The sequence below is a fragment of the Atta colombica genome, unplaced genomic scaffold (genome assembly GCF_001594045.1).
Source record: "Atta colombica isolate Treedump-2 unplaced genomic scaffold, Acol1.0 scaffold239, whole genome shotgun sequence".
Classification (NCBI taxonomy): Eukaryota; Metazoa; Arthropoda; class Insecta; order Hymenoptera; family Formicidae; genus Atta; species Atta colombica.
The window spans coordinates 144,003-162,457 of record NW_017259337.1 but is presented as its reverse complement, the minus strand read 5'-3'; the positions used below and the strand labels follow the sequence as shown (position 1 = coordinate 162,457).

Here is an 18,455-nt window from a genome sequence, read left to right as displayed (position 1 = left end):
TAACGCAGAATTTTAAAGTTACTCAAATCCTAATTGATGCACTAATTTTCAATAAAGATGATTAATAGACAGTACGAAAAGATGATTGTTAAAAATGTAATAAAAGAAATATAATGACAATGTTTTATGTCATCATCGATAATGTAACGATTAAGGATAAAACACCGGAAATATTTAATAGAAAATCTCCATGCCAACGCTAATTGTCAGCTTTCCCTTCAACGACGATTACATGTATTATATGAACATTGCTTCGGGAACACAACGTCTAAATTTTTTGTATAAAGTATAACCTTTTTTACTCTTGGTCTTTTCTACATTTAAATTACATAGTGAACAAATACAACTGTCCGTGTTCGATGATGCAATCGCGGGGAACATTCTTCTAATCTTTGCACTTCCGTAAGTACAAGATAAGAGTGTGCTCGCACAGTAAAACTGCGACATAATGTATTATATAACTTGACTCTTGTGTGACTATTTTCTTCCAATTTGGTACTTTTTTCTTCCTCTGTTTAGGCACACTAAATTCGAAATTTACATGTTTCGTGATAACATTTTTCCTTTTCGAAATATGTAAATTATTTTACATGCGCATATATGCATGTATTCAAAAGGTTTGAAAGTTTGTTTTTTATTGCTATTTATTGCAATTCGTAGAATTATTCTCGTTCTTATCAAATATCAAATAGATCCATTTCACTTTGAGTGCAAAAAATGCCAATTATACCAGTTCAGCTATAAAAGATCTAAGATTTCTTCTGATGTTCGTCCATTAAAATTTAAATTTCGAATGACAGTATATTGTCATACACTTAACGAACGCATGTAAATTATTCCATTTAATTGTGTCCATAACATAAATATTTTTTAGAATACTAATAGAACAAGATTGACGAATATTTGTAGAAAATGATTTCGAGATCTCTTGTCAATTATTAAGATTTGAAATTCTCAGTTTCATTAATTCACATTTGTTATATGGCTGAAGATACCCGGTAGTTTTTCTTGACAAAAATGCATCCTGTAAATAAAAAAATATATATATATTCATTATTTAAACAAATCTATAAAATTTTGAAAATTCATCTCGGAGAGAGAAAATTCAAGCCAATCTAGAAGCGATTTTTCGCGAGCGCGGATCATCGGCGGAAGTTCGATTCTTCAGCCGCGGGAGACCATGTGATCACGATCGCGGACATCGCGCAAGCGCGATGCGGTCGATAATGTACGGTACGGGTGAGTGCGAATGTCCCACCGCCTCTGCCACCTCCGCCGCTGCCACCGCCACTATCGCTGCCGCCTCCACCTCTACCGTCGGCCGCTCAGCTGTTTCTGTTTACTAAACAAAGGAGCCAGTTCGACGCTGGATAGCGAACGGCGCGTTCGCGCGCGACGCCACTCATTCCCCGTTCGAGAAGACAACGACGTACGTTTAACTCGTTCGAGCGTTCTGCGCGACGCCGTGACGTCGTGACGTGACGCGACCTGCGGGAAGCTATCTCAGCTCGCCTGGCTCCGTAGACCGCATGTGAAGGAGATAACCCGGAACGTGTGCGACTATTCCGGCACATCGCGGTGCATCGAGCATCGACCACGGCGAACGCGAAGCGGCGGCCCGTGAGGTCCGAAGGGCGGCGCGCAAATAGTGAGTAAAAATAAATAAGTGACGTTGACGTCCAGGGCCAAACGGACGCTCGTATCTCTTCCATCCGTCCACCCGTCCGCTCGACCTGGTCCTTGACATCATTTCCGACACGCGCAGGATTTGACAACCTTTGGGATTACGTATCTCCGTCTACGGGAGTTCCGCGCTCGCGCCCTACGCCATACGGAAGTGGTGCACTCGACCGCGCTCGCATATTACGCTCGTGCTTGACACGCAACATGATGTCGTTGCGTCATACGTCACGTCGTATTTAGATACTGTCGCCAAACAATTAACGCCGCACAATACGCGCCCAAGCATTTTTTTTTCTTTTTTTTTTCGACAAAGACAGAGCGATATGGATTCGATCGCCAATACCGTCCGATGTGTGTGTAATGGATAAGATTTTTTTTTCTTTTTTTTTTTCGACAAAGACAGAGCGATATGGATTCGATCGCCAATACCGTCCGATGTATGTGTAATGGATAAGATCCGTAAGATCTTTCTGAGAAAAGACTTTTTGCATGGGACTCCTAATGGAACTCGTTCCTTGTACTCGCACATCATCCGAACGATGACGACGTAGATCGTAACCGCGGTTCTTATAAGACAAGCATCGGCTCTTGCTCATTGCACATCCGTCGAGCGGTATCAACAATTAGATCTAATTACAAGATGCTGTCGGAAAGCGACGTATAACTCGAGTTGTTCTGTAGGATGATTCAGTTAATATCAACGTTTCTTGTGCCTTCTTTTACGATGGCTGACAGTGGAACAATGACAACAGAACATTAACAATAGAACAATGACAATTTTATGAAACCTATTATACAATTATTGTATGTATATCCCGTAGAAGCAAGTCATTCAGTTTTTTTTAATTGTAAAACATAGAGAGAAAACATCTATGAAAGTGCAATTTAGAAATAAAAATAACATAGATATTCGTCATGACGAATTGCAATTTCTCTAGTCGTGCAAAATTCTTATAATCATTTTTTAGGATAGCCGAGTCATTTTTACAAAAAATAGATAAGGTGTCTTATATATCTAACGATGAAATTTTACATTTGTTATACAATATAAAGCATGACACTGCGGGACCTTCCTGACTATGAAAAATGAATATTGGCTTTTTATTCAATACTTTTACTACTGTCATCTTCTCAGCGATGCATTAAAGATATTAAAGAATAACATAACATGATATATAGGATATACAGGATACATACATAAATAAGAGAAAAGAGAGAACATTGAAATATACGAGTGCATATCGTGCATGGTCGATTTCTGTTTCTTATATCTATGTTTTATATCCCAATCCTCCTGTTTTGCAATGGGCTTGGCTATCGACGGACTGTAAATCGATTGCACTGTTTCCGTTCATGATTGCAACGGAGAAACCACCTTCCGTTACTTTCGTTCTCTCTCTCTCTCTCTCTCTCTCTCTCTCTCTCTCTCTCTGTCTCTCTCTCTCTCTCTCTCTCCCTCCCTCTCTCTCCCCCCTCTTTCTTTCTCTCGCTTTTGTTCCGAAACTTCCCTGCTCGCATTGAGATCTCTGATTATCGTGACTCTCGTGTTATGCGATTCATTTGGCGTTTTAAATGAGTTATAAAATGATAAAAATTATATTTCTAAAGCGATGTAATTATTACTAGGATCATTTACCATGGACATAACGTTTGTGGAAACGTTGCATAATATTTAAATGGAATAGAAAGTAAACGCCTACGAATACAGTTGAAATATACCTAATTTACATAATAGTTAACTGTAATAGCCACATTAGTAGTTTATAATTTAAGAAATGTTCTAAATAGTAGATAGGAGCTTGTCGGTCTTCGTCTCGGTGTCATTGTATGTTAGCAGCTTACGCAACTGTCGCAGCGAACCCGTTTACTGACAAAGACGTTTCTAAACTTGATCAATTGCGTAATCAAATTCCAACGTGTCAGACTAGTGTCTCTTGTAGTTGTTTAATTATTTAACGAATTTTGTGCATTTCCATGGAAAAATATTGTTTTTGTACAATTCTGATAATGAAAGATTAGAAGGTCAAGATGGAACGGGATTTGTGCGTAATTATTTCCGACTTAAAGATTGATGATCATCATATATTTTAATCGAGAGAGAAAATGAGCAGTGAGTTAGTTTACTGTGATATCAACAACATCAAGATGGATCACGGATAATAACAAGAAAAAGGAGAATTTCTTGTATTTTTTTTTTCCTATTTCAAGATGAGAATAATTCGCCTTAAAGTGTATATTTATTTCTGATTAAATTACAAAATCCAAAAGGTGAAAGTTACAAAATGTTAGTCTACAAATTTTTGGAGAACGCATTTCAAAATATCGCGGAATGCGCTGAAGTGCGCAAAATTATTCTGACATTTACGTTGGCGCATCGTTTTGAAACGCGTAATCATGCTTTGAAACGTATTTAAGATCTAATCAGTTTCACGTTCCATTGACAGCAGTCCTTTCATTCCCGATGATTTAATGCCCTTGTGCAACAAAATCTATCTTCGCGGCGCATTAAACAACTTTTTACATACACATAATTTCAGTCAGTAAGATATTATATAAACGAGAAGGAAATACACACGTAGAATATGTAATAAGGTCGTTTGGGATAGAATAAAATTTACGAAAACATTCGACACATTTGATTGCTATGATAAAAATGTAATTATTTATATCCTATCTGTCATCGATTATTACATACAGACCAACGAGATTTCTCATAATTTTTTCAATCACTGGTTCTACAATCCTCACAAAAAACGTATCTTACACGACTCTAAACGACTCTACTCTCTTCATTTCAGCATGTGCATGTATCTGCGCATTATTCCTTCATCAAGATTGCAAAGTTTGAAAGGTCGAATTCGATATTATGTTCACATGCAGAAAATGATTTTACTGAAGTATTAAAAATTTTAGCTACATATAAATATACAGATTTAAAAAAATTTTCATTGAATCAAAATAATTATGTAGGAAATTCAAATATGATAAATAATGCAAGAAATTAAAATTTTTCGCAATATTGTTTATCATATTTGAGTTTAATATTTTAGTTTCTTCAACTAGCTTGAGTGTCCATAATTATTTTGATAGTTCAATAAAATTATTGTCAATTATTGTCTATATTTATATATAGCTAAATTTTTAGATACTTTAGCAAAATCGTTCTTTCCTTGCTTGAAAAAAAATATCATGATAATTATTAATAATGTGAGCACGTGGAATCTTGAATCGTGATCACGTGGAATCTTTAATATATCGTCAGATTTATTTTACTAGTACAAGTTAGATTTCGAACAAATCACAAATTAAAGGCAACATGCAACCAGAACGTATATTCTCGTTAGTGCTGCACGCTGAAGAAATCTTGTGCGCTGATACTGATTTTCCGCTTACGATAGCGTGACTCCGTAAGATTTTCTGTCGGATGAATATTCGAAACTTCCTAGTGCTCCTCACAGTAAAGAAAGTGGATTCCGCCTTGAGCATTCTGCAGAAAACATTTGTTTCTAATGCCAGGTGCAATGAAATTGAAATCTGACAGACAACGTAGATGTAAAGTGAAAACAAGAGAGATAAGAGTACTGAGTCATTGGAGTCATTGGAGTCAGATTATCGGAGAATTAATACGCAATCACAAAGACCGCAATATTTATTGCTAAATATCTCAGTGGCACCAATAAAATGTGATTATTTGTTCGCTGAAGCGCTTATAAAATTATTGTTATCTCGACGATGCAGAGATATCAGAGATCTTTAATTCGCATTCCATTAATAAAATTTTGCCCTCTATCGCTAACATATTTGCGATTGTAACTCTGACATAAATACGTTTGATTGTCGTTGTAATTATTACGTATATCATCCGCATAAAAGCTAATATTTGATCTGTAATGTAGCAGTAAGCTGCCGTTAAACGCGCAGCTCTATAGTGTTGAACTGAAAAAGGAGAAGTTTGCTATAATGTATAGCGTTCCAGTGAACGGTCTATCCGGTATACACTCTCACACACACACACACACACACACACACACACACACACAGGTGTTTCCAGAACTACTGCGCAGCACTTTAGTGGAGCATTGTTCTGTAAACGGCGAACCGTAAATAGGCCTTGATCTCTGTGCTTTAAAAACTAACAATCTTTAACGAGAATTAAACTCGACTTTCTCACAAAAAGACGTGAAATTTGCATCTGTCAAGAAATCTGATTGAAAAAAATGTGCTTTTTCTCTTTGCGATCATCTCTATAACACTCTGTATACATCTCTTCTTTCTCGACGTCGCTTTCTCATATACATTGATTTAATTGCTGTGCGTCGATGCGAAACGCTTTTAGGAACCGACAAAGAGGAAGAGTACTTGTCTAATTGAAGAGAAGATTGCTTCCAAAGTTGATTCTATGATGAGACAAGCGCGATCGAAGATACCATTTATTGATTATTGCCTTGGCATTGTTGATAATGATATCTACTGTATATCGAAAAAGAATCTGCAAGAAAAAATACTTTATCTGAGAGAATTTTTATATATATCTACAAGTAAATTTATTATCACACAATTTTATTTGAATTGACAGGATTGTTTATTCAAATCAGAAAAGACGTGCCACTATCTTCAAATCTGTGCAACATAAAAACAGATACGAATAATAATCCAGACATAGAAATTTTTTAGATATCTTTATGACATCTTTTACATTATTATTATATTTATGCATATTGTCTGAAAAGATACACAAAACTTGTTCTCCGAAACTTTACTCGTGTTGCTTTTCAAGTTATACGTTAAACATAATTTCGACAATTACATGACGTAATTGTTAAAATTAGATAAATTAAATGTATACAAATGTGTATAAAAACTACATCCTTCCTCTGATCGAATGCGACGAGCAACAATGACTTCAAAGCTCCGCACGGTCTATGCAACAAAGGTGCAGATAGAGGCGGGTACAGGCTGAGAATATATAGATATACTAATACGTGCATTCACAATGCGCTCTCCGGTGCTCGCGCGAGCAGATCGTGCGGCAACCTTGAGGAAGCGAATAATATTCCGCGGCTCTCGCATTTGCGCAGCAGAGGAGCAGACGGACTTTCGTCAATGTTTCCCCATCGGTTTTCAAACATGAGGCGGAAAAGTGGCGTTTCGCTTCGACGCGTTTCGCGCTTTTAGCTCTCATTTCGCGACCAGTGAAAGGACACGCCGCACAAAACTCCCTTACCTAATCCGTTGTCTTCTCGGAAGACAAAAGAAGAAGAAAAAAGGAGAGAACGAGAGGTAGCAATGTTTATTACTCTCTGCGATGTTTGACGATGGCAAGCATCATCGTTTCTCTCTCTCTCTCTCTCTCTCTCTCTCTCTCTCTCTCTCTTTCCTTGTTTCTTTTTTCTTTGTTTTACAAACTTATCTCTTGCGAACATGAATGTCTTGCACGGCTGATTGAGTTATTTCATTGCATTGTTTGCATTTTGCATAATGATGTTTTCTATTTTCTATTAGATACGCAGCTTATGAAGAGACTGCAGATTCCTACATGTAAAGAACGGATTTGCTAAAGTCTAAAAAAGCTAAACATAGATCTGAAAATAATTTTATTAAATCAAAATAATTATGGAAACTGTTCAAACTGATTATCAGAATGTCGAAACTTTTTATATGCTTGAACATTCTGCATAATTATTTTGATAATCCAACAAAATTATTTTTGGATCTAGCTAAATTTATAAATACGTTAGTACAATTATTCTTTCTGTGTAGGGAAGAATTCCGTGATACGCGATAATCACATAGAAAATCTAGATACAAACATATATGTCTATCAAATCCTTTATATTCAACTTTACTTCCGTTTTTAAATTTTAAAGGTTTATCGCGTCGTCAATCAGGCGCATTCCAATTTATGGCGCTTTTACGGCGACCCTGAATCTCTGAAACGGAAGCACGAAAAACATCAAAAAATAAAGCTAACTTAAACGTTCTACGCCTGACGGCTTTGCAATTTATTTGCTTCGTGAAAATTAATTCACGCTACGATATTGTGAAACAAATGATTTGAGATTTTCGGGACTCGTTTCACTTTTTTTTTCGAATTATCTCCTGTGCGCAAGGTCTGAGAACGTTTTCTCTCTCGAGATTCACAGAGAATCGCGGAGAAGGTCAGCTGTATCTTTTCCGGCGCTTACGTACCATGCAAACGCAACCCGACTGACCCACTGCGCCGACGATTCTTGCTGACATTTCGTAATCGTCACCACTAGTCGTATATTTAGCGTTACGTTACGCATGGCGTGCGGGAGAACAGGACAGCTGTAGTAGGTTCTACCGTTCAAGCCTTGAGACTCAGCTGATTGCCAGTCTACCGCTGGCAAACTGCATATACGTTATAACTACGCATCTATCAATGTTCTGGTTACTATTATCTTGGCTCAATTCTCATTTCGCCTGGCTCGTTTTAATTTTTTTTTTTTCCCTATTAGGATAAAATTAACTTAGAAAAACAAAAATATATTTGTGTTCATCGAAGCCTCTTACACTGTTAGATATTACATTTATTCTCATACTTAGATATATTGAAGGAGCAACTCATTTACTTGAGTTAACATTTTGTCATTTTTAATTTTAATGTGTATTTTTAATGAAAATATAAACGTAAATCAATTCATTTCTGTGGTTCAATTGAAACTTAGTTTCAAAGACAACAACTCGTATATTATTGTATGTACACTTAGTAAACAATATACATTAGTTCTTATATTTTGTATTTTTACATTGTTTTTGTTCGCGAGAATTATCTAAAGATAGTACGCTAACATTTAATTATTTTATTATAATGTTTGACGTACATCTACGTTTTAAGATCCTCATCCTAGTTTGCGAATCATCTTCATTCTAGACAGTTTCCGCTCTAAATTTGTCGATTTCTCAGACTTCGCTTTCGGCGGTCATATTAAAACGCCCCTATCTTATGAATCGAAACACATCTGCAACCAGCGTGAAATTACACAAACGTAGAGAGTGAATCTTGGCTTGTACGTATTCCACTTACGACTTCCGTAAATCGTAAAAAGTAGCTGTATTTAGATCCACGCATGTAGCGTTTCACTCTTACTTTTTCATTTTATTCGGACATATGCCCGACCAATACAATTTGTAAATAGCGTGATTTCACGGACGAATCTAAAGCGCCGCTTTAAGCAATACGTTCAGGAAATATACGCAATCGTTATCACGTATAAATTATTCTCGCATGTGTGGGAATTACAAGAAAAAATCATATTCGCGAATTCTACCCCTCGCTCAAAAGTGCTTCATCGAAAGCATTCCATTGAAATTCATTTTCACACGAGGTTTCGTGATACTCGTAACCTCGATGGAATAAATTGATTCCGATTGCGTATATACTTGTATCTTTTCATTGCGTGCGCTATGAAGACTATCCACAAACAACGCGTCAGTGTGTTGCCCGCGTTTCTCGCGGCGGATTTGTCTTACGACAGAACAAGGCGAGTCTCAGAGACGTGTCCACTGACCGTTGCGGACTTTCGCGACTCCCGGTATCCCGTTGATACAACAACGCGCCTCCATCACGACTCCAATGCGCCCGTAACGCGGTGCAATGCACGGGGTCTTGCTAGAGACCTTCTCTCTCTCTCTCTCTCTTCTCTTTCTTTCTTTCTTTCTTTCTATCTTGCGCGCGCGAAACCGCAGAGCGGAGAAAGTTAATTTCGCATGGCCGTTGAACCGATATCGTCGCTATTACGCTTAGGGGAAGCGGAGAGTAATCGCAGTTAGACGCGGTTAGACCAATTTGCTACAATACTTCTAGGCCGGTCACGTCTTATTCGATTCGAGCCGACCGTCTACTTGACGTCGATCAACGAACGCCGCTGTTCGCGCATTCAAGAGAATCGCCCGTGGATCGAAACTAGCACATCCCGAATTAACTCCTCGCGATCTGACGTACATCTCTGCTGATTTTGTATTTACTCCAGCACGTCGTTAGGCCGCGCGTAAAGAAGCGTGTCCGAATTTCCGGCGAAATAGTGAACGAACATTAGCTTTCGCGATGACGTTTCATTCGTAATATAGCGATGACTTCCTTAATAAACAATAACGTAGAGATTTCCTTGAAATCAAGCTTGAAACTATGTGTTAATGATAATAGATTCTATATTATTTCTAAGAAGACTCTTGTATTGCTTCTCCTTTCTTTTTAAATGTATACGATTTTATTTTTACAAACTCTTTTCCTTGTATCAATTATAAGTGGCCCGAATTCAAACCTTTCGGAAAAATAGAAGCGAAAGAATAATTTGTGTTATATCATTCATTTACAGTGATGAATATTTATGTAGGTCATAGAATTTGCATTGATTCTGTGAGAATTGTTTTCCAAAACGATTTGCCGATACGAAACAGAATGTAAATTAGTAGAACGCTTCGAAATGTATGATGTATTGTGATGTTTTTCTTATGTAAACGCATTCGCAATTTGATGTGCATCTAACAAAAAAATGAAAATGACTCCTTACGTATTACATGACTCTCTAATCGAACTAACGTAACAGTTTTTCCGTTTTGCGAGCGAGCTCTTGACTCTCACGAGTCGCTGATTTATTACGGTCACGATTGTATTTTATCAATTTCAGGATTTTGTGGCGGAGATATCGTATATGTAAACGATGTGATATATAATAGAAAACATCTTGTTCGACAGACAACTCAACACGGGTTTGAATATCTCTAAAATCATGTCAGACACTTTACTTGCTCATTATACTTTCACGAATAGAAATGCAAAAGTCTTCTCGATCTCCTGATAATAACGGGAATACCTTTGATCGTGCACATTAGAGTCAGTATTCACGGTGTTGCGACACGTGGTTGAATGGCGGTCGTCCATGCATAGTGAGGACGCATCGAATGACCGAGTCGCCGTATATAGCACGAGTAGAAAGACGTTTATCCGATTGTGAAGACGTAGCAATCCGACTACGCATTAATAACCATAATTGATCGGAAAGCTCGTCCAAACTATGCCGTTGTCGCAACGTATCATCGCCGCGCTCGAGAAATCGCAATATGAGGAAAGTCGAAAAGCTTTTCTATGACGCGATATTCATTAAACATATACACACACACACACACACACACACACACACGCTTCAGATAGAATACGAGATAGATTACCAGAATTTAAAGTGACACCAAAGAGGACTCTATGGTATTCACGGGAAGATCGTTTAATGACAATGACGTATTAATTAATTTCAATAGAATTAATTTCAGAATTATTATATTACATTGGAATATCTCTTTGGAAAGAAAGTTTATTCTTTGCTATATAATGTTATATCTCGATTTCTAAAAGGATTCCAAGATTTAAGAGGATCCTCAAGAAGATTTTAACTATCTGCTCGATGAGATAGTTCTGTCCGAGTCAAACTCAACTTTTAAAATATCCAAATACCTCTTTCTCTTTCGTACATTCGTGCAGCTGCAACAATAATCGTTAACTTTTCGTCACGGATGATTTTCTTAGTATAGGTTCGCCGATAAGACAGGTTCAGGATTATTTCAAGTTGTCTCTGGATACTGGTACGCGTGGGCGAGTTGAGACGCGACCACGAAGAATCGTTCTGTTGATTGCTAGAGAACCGGTACTGGTTCTTGGCCGTTGCGCAAAAAGACAATGGCGTGACCTTAGCGGATATGGCGAGACCAGATTCTACATGTCTCGAGGATGACCGGCTTCAGAGATTTTTCCTTATTCCTTTTCCTTCTTTTTATTCCCGCGGTGCTGCTTTGTGTTATTTGACCGACAGTGTGTACATTTACTTGCATATTTGTATTTTCATGGTCACCCTAAGAAACAGTATTTATTTTTAAATAATTCGAGATCTCTATATAGTCTCATATCTTTCTTCTTTAAAATGAACTGAAGCCTTTTCAAAAATTATCGAAAAATAATGTATCTGCGATTTATTGGATGCGATAAATATTTATTTTATTGCAATTAATATATACAATATATTAGAGTTGAGTAAGTTAATGTTTTTTTTTAACTGAATAAAATTAAAGTTAATGGCTTTACAAAATTAATAAAGTTAAGTTAAATTAAGTTAAAAGTTGAAGGAATAAAAAATTAACTTAACGTAAGTTAAGTCAATACTGAATTAACTTAAGTTAAAAAAAAAGTTAATTTTGAAAAAAATTATTTTTTAGATCATAATGTCCTAATTTTTCTTAAAATGAGATTAAATAACTACAATATAGATTATTAAGTAAATTAAATTTTTAATTTTTTTATTCATATGTGATATAACACATAACGATATAATTATATAAGTTATATAACTTTAAAAAAAACAGCCATATAAAGAAGATACATGATCAGTGATTACTTACTTTTTTAATAAATCTTAAGCCATAAGAATTGACCAATTATAATCGAATGCGAGAAGAATATTTGACTGTAATTGATCAATTTCTTATGATTTAAGACTTAAAACACTTATTGTAGATCCGGACTAAGGCTTTATGGCATAAGGCATAATCGCATAAACCATTCAGAAGACTGTATTAATATCTTAAGAAATTACTTAAGATACTAATGGTCTTAAAATATGAACAGATTACGAATATATGCCCTTAATCTTACTATATTTTATTATTTTTCTAAGATATTTAAAAGAGATAAAAAAACTTTTTAACTTAAAAAAAAGTTAAAAAGTTAACATTTAAAAGTAACTTAGTTAAGTTAAAATTTAATGCATTTAAAATTAAGTTAAGTTAAGTTAAAAGTTATTAACTTTTTAACTTTTTTAAACTTTTAACGTTTTAATTAGTTACTACTCAACCCTGCAATATATTAATACAATATATAATCAAAATATTAGTAGTAATTTTTGTCATTGTTTTATTAAAGAAAAAAAAATTTATAAACGGATAGAAAAGTAATAGCTTTTTCTGCTTTAATTAAGCAAGATTACTACAATGATCTTCATAAAATTATTCAGTAATAATAGATGATTCGATAGCTACGAAAATAATACTTGAACGTCAAGAATTCAAAAGTTTCAAAGTAGTACAAATTATATTTAATGAAGATACACATATTTGATAGAAAAATCAAGTCTTTAAGCTTTTCACGATGTTTTTAGAATGCTGTAAAAATGCCGTCGTTATTGGAAGCGCTGGAGCTAAAGTACGGCAGTTCAACGACGGATTGCTCATTAACGGATGATGAGGCGGAGTCTGGTTCGCCCAAAGCCGCCTTGTCGGTGAGCATCTTCATCCCTAAGAAATCTCCACGACATACAGTGCCGGCATTACTGGTGCTCCAGGATTGCGACATTGAATCAGCAGGTAATGATGCCGAGAAACTTCGCAACAAATGCAAGAACGTCGAGGAGCTTGACTTGGCGCAGAACAAGTTGTCGCAATGGACGGAAGTATTCGGTATCCTGCAGCACATGCCCAAAATCAAGTTTGTAAATTTGAGCTTCAACTGCCTCGCTGAGGTGCTGGAGATCAAACATGGTAATTACGATCTTCTGAGAAACCTCGTGCTGAATGGCACCAGAGTGTCCTGGTCGACAGTGCAGGGGCTGGTACGACTTCTGCGCAATCTGGAAGAACTCCATTTGTCTTTGAACGAATATAAAACGGTGGACTTGGATTATCAAAAACCGGAGAACGTGAACCCGGCGCTAAAAAAATTACACTTTACTGGCAATCCGGTGGAAGTTTGGAACGAGATCTCGAAATTAGGGTAGGTGATTTTAATGTCACTATTTGAAAAATCAGTTTCTTTAGTTATAAAATAATATTACTGAATCGTAATTCTGAAAGAATAAGTCATTATTCTGAAAGATTTGGTGTTGTATATTTTTTCAGGTACTTATTTCCGAACCTGAAGAGTCTTGTTCTCGCTGAGTGTCCAATCAGATCACTCGGTTTGGAGGAAAATCAGAATTTGCCAAGCGAGGATGGCCGTCGAGCAAAGGAAGAAGGACTTGGTCAGGATAGTGAAAACATGAATCACTTAGATACAGATGAACACACTTCGTCGACAGATGATAAGGGAAATAGGATATTTGAGAACAAGGTGAATTACGACAGATCGGAGTCGAAGTCGGAATCCAATGAAATGACCATCGAGTCGCCTCACGATCCCTTCAGAATGCTGAGGTTCTTGAATCTGAATGGTACTCTGCTATCCATTTGGGACGAAGTGGAAAGGCTGGCTAGGTTTCCCGCGTTAAAGTCGCTCAGGATCCAAGGCTGCCCGCTTTTCGAGGTGAGTGATCTTCAATCTCTTCGATGATTGAAAATTGGAAAGTCTTGCATTACGGGAAACATTTTGATTCTTTTACACGTGACTCAATTAAAGAAAACTAATAAGTGCAATATGTTTAATGTAAACAATTATATGTTTAAATATATTTTTTTAAATACATATTAAAATTTTTTTATTTTTAGATGTTGCTTACAAATTTATAAATGTTAAAAATATTATTTAGAGTAGATAGTGAAATCTTTATATTCCTTTTTTTAAATACAAAAGAAATTTTGGAAGACAAAGGAGTAAACAACAGTTATAAAATAATTATAGATTAATTCTATATTAATTCTTGTGAATAATATTGATTTCGACGTAAAATAAATTTAACCATGAAAGATCAAAATGCACGTAATACAATATGTCACGAGTATACCGTTCTGAAATCAATGGCTATTTTCATTCTCAAAGTGCATCAAAGAATAAAGTCTGAACACGCTTGATGATAAACGAATTAGAGACACGTGTTTAATTCCCTACATCAAAACTGCAACAGTCGTTAGCGGTTACATGAGAAATAGCGCGTCCTAGTAAAAGATCTTTTCGTGTGGATATATGCAGCAATTCAATCTTGGCACGTGGTCAAACAGGCTGATAGATTAATGCAATATGAGTTCCAAATACAAAGAATCTTCTCTTTTTGGAACTTGAAATCAATACATTCTGCAAGCATTCTCTATATTACACTTCCAAACACAGTGTTAAGAAAACTTAATATTAATAGACGATCCGTGAAATAAAAAAAATCGCTGTTTGTATTTATTGTTAGAGTGGATTAAATCTTTGTGTCTCCTTTTTTAAATACAAAGTAAAATAAATAAACAAATAAAAATTAACAGAAAATATAGTTACAACGCAATAGCAGATATTAGAACTTGTTACACGTGAAGTTTTATTTTATGTGCGAAAAGTGGAATTAGATAAATCAACGTCATCGTGCTAATTAAAAGTGCGTAACATGGTAGCCTTCGATTCGAATGAAAAATCATTTCAATGAAAAATCATTTACTGCGGAATATATTTTCTATTCTTTAACTTATTGGCGTTTATAATCTGCAGTTTTTTGTTTTAATTAATTAATTTGTATATATTTTTTTATCCAATCTAACTTGTCAATCCTCATCATATTTGCGTGACTATCCATCTGTACTAGATATTGCAAGTTTTTGATCACTGCTTTATATTGGTTTAACATTTCCCAGAGTCCTCGAGAATATACAGAACATGAGAGGCGGCAGCTACTAATAGCTCGACTGCCAAACGTCGAGACTTTGAACGGCGGCGGCGTAATATCGTCTCAAGAACGCGAGGATGCCGAGAGGGCCTTCATACGTTATTACATGGACAAACCGGAAGCTGATCGGCCCGAAAGGTAAGTCTCGATGCTCGCCAGGTTCAATCTTAATAGATTTTTTTTCTTCAATAATAATTAAGACTCGCGTAAAATTAATCTCAAATACTTTATCAAAGACGCCACAAGTTGTTATGATGCGCTTTTAACATAAATTCCAAATTTCTCGCAAAAAATTTATTGCTCTATTCGGGCGATTCCAACTTCGCCAAAGTCTATTGGACTATTCTCGTTTCATGGCCATGCTCATTCCTTTACCATGGGCCCGGAGAAGCCCAACTTGACCCTCTTCTGTGATTTTCAGATATTCCGAGCTTGTGGCTATTCACGGAAAGTTGGATCCCTTGGTGAACGTAGATTTAACACCGGAGAAAAGGGTCAAGGTTACGTTCACTTACGGAGATCTCGTCGAGGTATTTAATTTCAAATCATATCGGATTTCATCACTTTAAACAAGTGTATCGCGCGTAACGATAAACTTTCACTAGTTCCATAATTTTTCCCGAACACGCAACTCGAAAAATAATCAAGTCTGTACAAGTATTTACTTCTACAAATATATATTCGTAATATATACAGAAGAACTTTCTGAACTATATTTTTTATTTAATGGAAATGACACAACCAATTCATACTTGCAGGTACGATCGGTTGATGTATATAGAACAGTTTTCGAATTAAAAACTAAGTTGGAAAGTATGGTGAAAATTCCTGCCAACAGAATGAGACTTTTCTACGTTGACCAAGTGAGTTATTTCTGTTCTATATCAACTAAACGACTTTAATATTGTTTGCAGAATGTTTGACACGATCCCTTAAAAAACCCGAAGTTGCGATATGAATCGTATTACCTTCCAAACGCTCCTTATCCTGACTTGCATGTAACCTTGTTCTTCCAAGTACAAGTAACAATATAATTACAATATAAAGTACGCGAATTCTTAATCATTTAGCTATAAAATTAGATATCGCGTATTGCAGTAGCAACGTTAAAGAAATTGAAATGAATTGAAATAATTTTAGGAAATGAAGGCGCAATATGGACCGGAGGAAATGCTCTATCCAAACAAGCAACTTTATCGATACAACATTAGGAACGGCGATGAGATCATCATTGATAGCAAACTGAATCGATTTGCATCAACGTCTTCGACCACATCTTCCATTCGTTCCTGAAGAAGAACGATGAGTGAATCGCGCGGTATTGAAGAAATCCGATAACTCCTCGGATTTTGATCTCCACTTATAGCCTCACGATGCAACATTCTTGTTGAATTGTAACAATACTGTTACAGATCGATAGAGAGGCACTGTGTACGGTTTTGATCGCATTTGTTAATAACTGCGGATCTGAAAACCGAGAACTTTTACAATCCAAGGAGGATAAATGGATTCAAGGGCGAATATTTCCCTACGTGGAAGTCTAAATGTATAGAATTAGGAATTCACGGATGTTTGATGTTATCTTAAAATACTGCAAATATTTCAGAAATAATAGTGGACAGATGATATACGATCAAAAATCCTGAATTGGCGAAAATTTGATAATCTGTCAGGCAAATTATTTATCTAAGAATATCATGTGTTTTTTAAACGGTCTAGACATTTTCTGAAAATCGAATTACAACTATCAATACAATTTTCGATCGCAGCATATGATTGTCTGATGCGATTATTAGATTAATTATTTCTTCGCAAACTCACATCCAGACTTTGACGTATAAACTTAAACCGTTACTAACGAGCCTGGTGCATAGAAAATAATTATTGTATCCAGTGTATAAGCGTACACGAGCTTAGATGAATAGTTAGCTATCATTTTCTTTAACATAGTAAGTCTCGTCTATCTTAGGAGACGAAGAATGTAATAGGAAAGCATGATTGTACATAGCGAATTTCAATTTCCAGCCAAATTTGATGTAGTTGCGACGCGAGCAAAAGAGATTTATCCCGTTTGTTCGACATAAAAGAAACTAATAGGAATGATAGAAAATCATTCGACGATAGATCAACTGACAAGACGCGCCATGAGGCTGTTGTAACGAAGAGAACGAAATATTTTTGTAGACATCGCGGGCAGTTATCCTCAAAGAAAATATAAAATCTACTCGTTCATAAGACAACGCATTTTGTTGCTCCTCGTTTAATATTAATGGTAAAAACGCTCACGTTTGTATGTACGACTCTTTCGCAAGAGGCGTTTGCAAAAGGCAAAGGGAGACCTTGCGTCAAATTTCCGAGTGTTTAAGAGCAATGGGATATCTATTTATATCACTGGTTGGCGAAAGCGTCATCCACTCATATTGTCATCGCGACAAATGATCTCTGTATTTTTCGAAGATGATATATACTACAAGCAAATTCTTTTTTCTGTAAACTTTACGCGAGAATAAAACGCACTCGTGTCACCAGCTCGTAAATTGCAACATAAATTGTAACGAAATGTGAAACGCGAAAGAAAATTTGTGAAACCGTACAAGAGTCGTATGCGATTGCACGTTATATTATTATCATCTATTTTTAGTATGTACTTAACAAACCACAAGTACAACATCTTCACTTCGACAAGTTCCATACCTTCAAGCGATCCTTTATATTTATATATATGTATATTTCTTTTTATTCTAAGGTATTGAGGCATATATGGCAGAGTGAGTAAATTCTCAGCAAACACAAATATAGAGCTAGTATATAATATATATGTAAATATACATGTTTTACATCTATATTATATAGCAGTTATATTCGTTTGCTAGGTTGCATATTATTGCAATTGTTTTATCAAAGAATAAATGAAAATCACGTTGACGACAGCGATAAAGCTGATATAAATCTCAAATGTGATAACAGAGGCAGCATCGATTGCGATTTATGATACACGCGTATAATTTACAGATTTATAATCATTTCGAATCTCGAAAGTATATCCTTTCTTTCTCTTTTTGAATATTACAAGCATGTTTCGTTGCATTTACAGCTTTATTCCGATTTAAGGCACGAACGAGCTCGCAAAAAGAAGCTAAGTAGAATGTTGCGTTGCATCGCTTTATCTTTGAATCCGCCAATATCACCGTG

General features: G+C 35.9%; 1 protein-coding gene across 2 annotated transcripts; it reads left to right on the top strand.

Moving 5' to 3' along the window:
* Positions 1–1,360: 1,360 nt before the first annotated feature.
* LOC108688822 (tubulin-specific chaperone cofactor E-like protein) lies at positions 1,361–17,339 on the top strand. 2 transcript variants are annotated; one of them, XM_018195288.1, is made up of 8 exons: positions 1,361–1,648; positions 12,849–13,459; positions 13,585–13,987; positions 15,232–15,401; positions 15,685–15,793; positions 16,022–16,126; positions 16,404–16,581; positions 16,676–17,339. In XM_018195288.1, exons 2-7 carry the CDS (start codon positions 12,861–12,863, stop codon positions 16,554–16,556), a joined length of 1,539 nt encoding a protein of 512 aa, XP_018050777.1. In that variant the 5' UTR covers positions 1,361–1,648; positions 12,849–12,860; the 3' UTR covers positions 16,557–16,581; positions 16,676–17,339. The 2 variants fall into 2 exon arrangements, with proteins under 2 accessions (XP_018050777.1, XP_018050776.1); XM_018195287.1 differs by having other exon boundaries at positions 16,404–17,339.
* Positions 17,340–18,455: the final 1,116 nt, after the last annotated feature.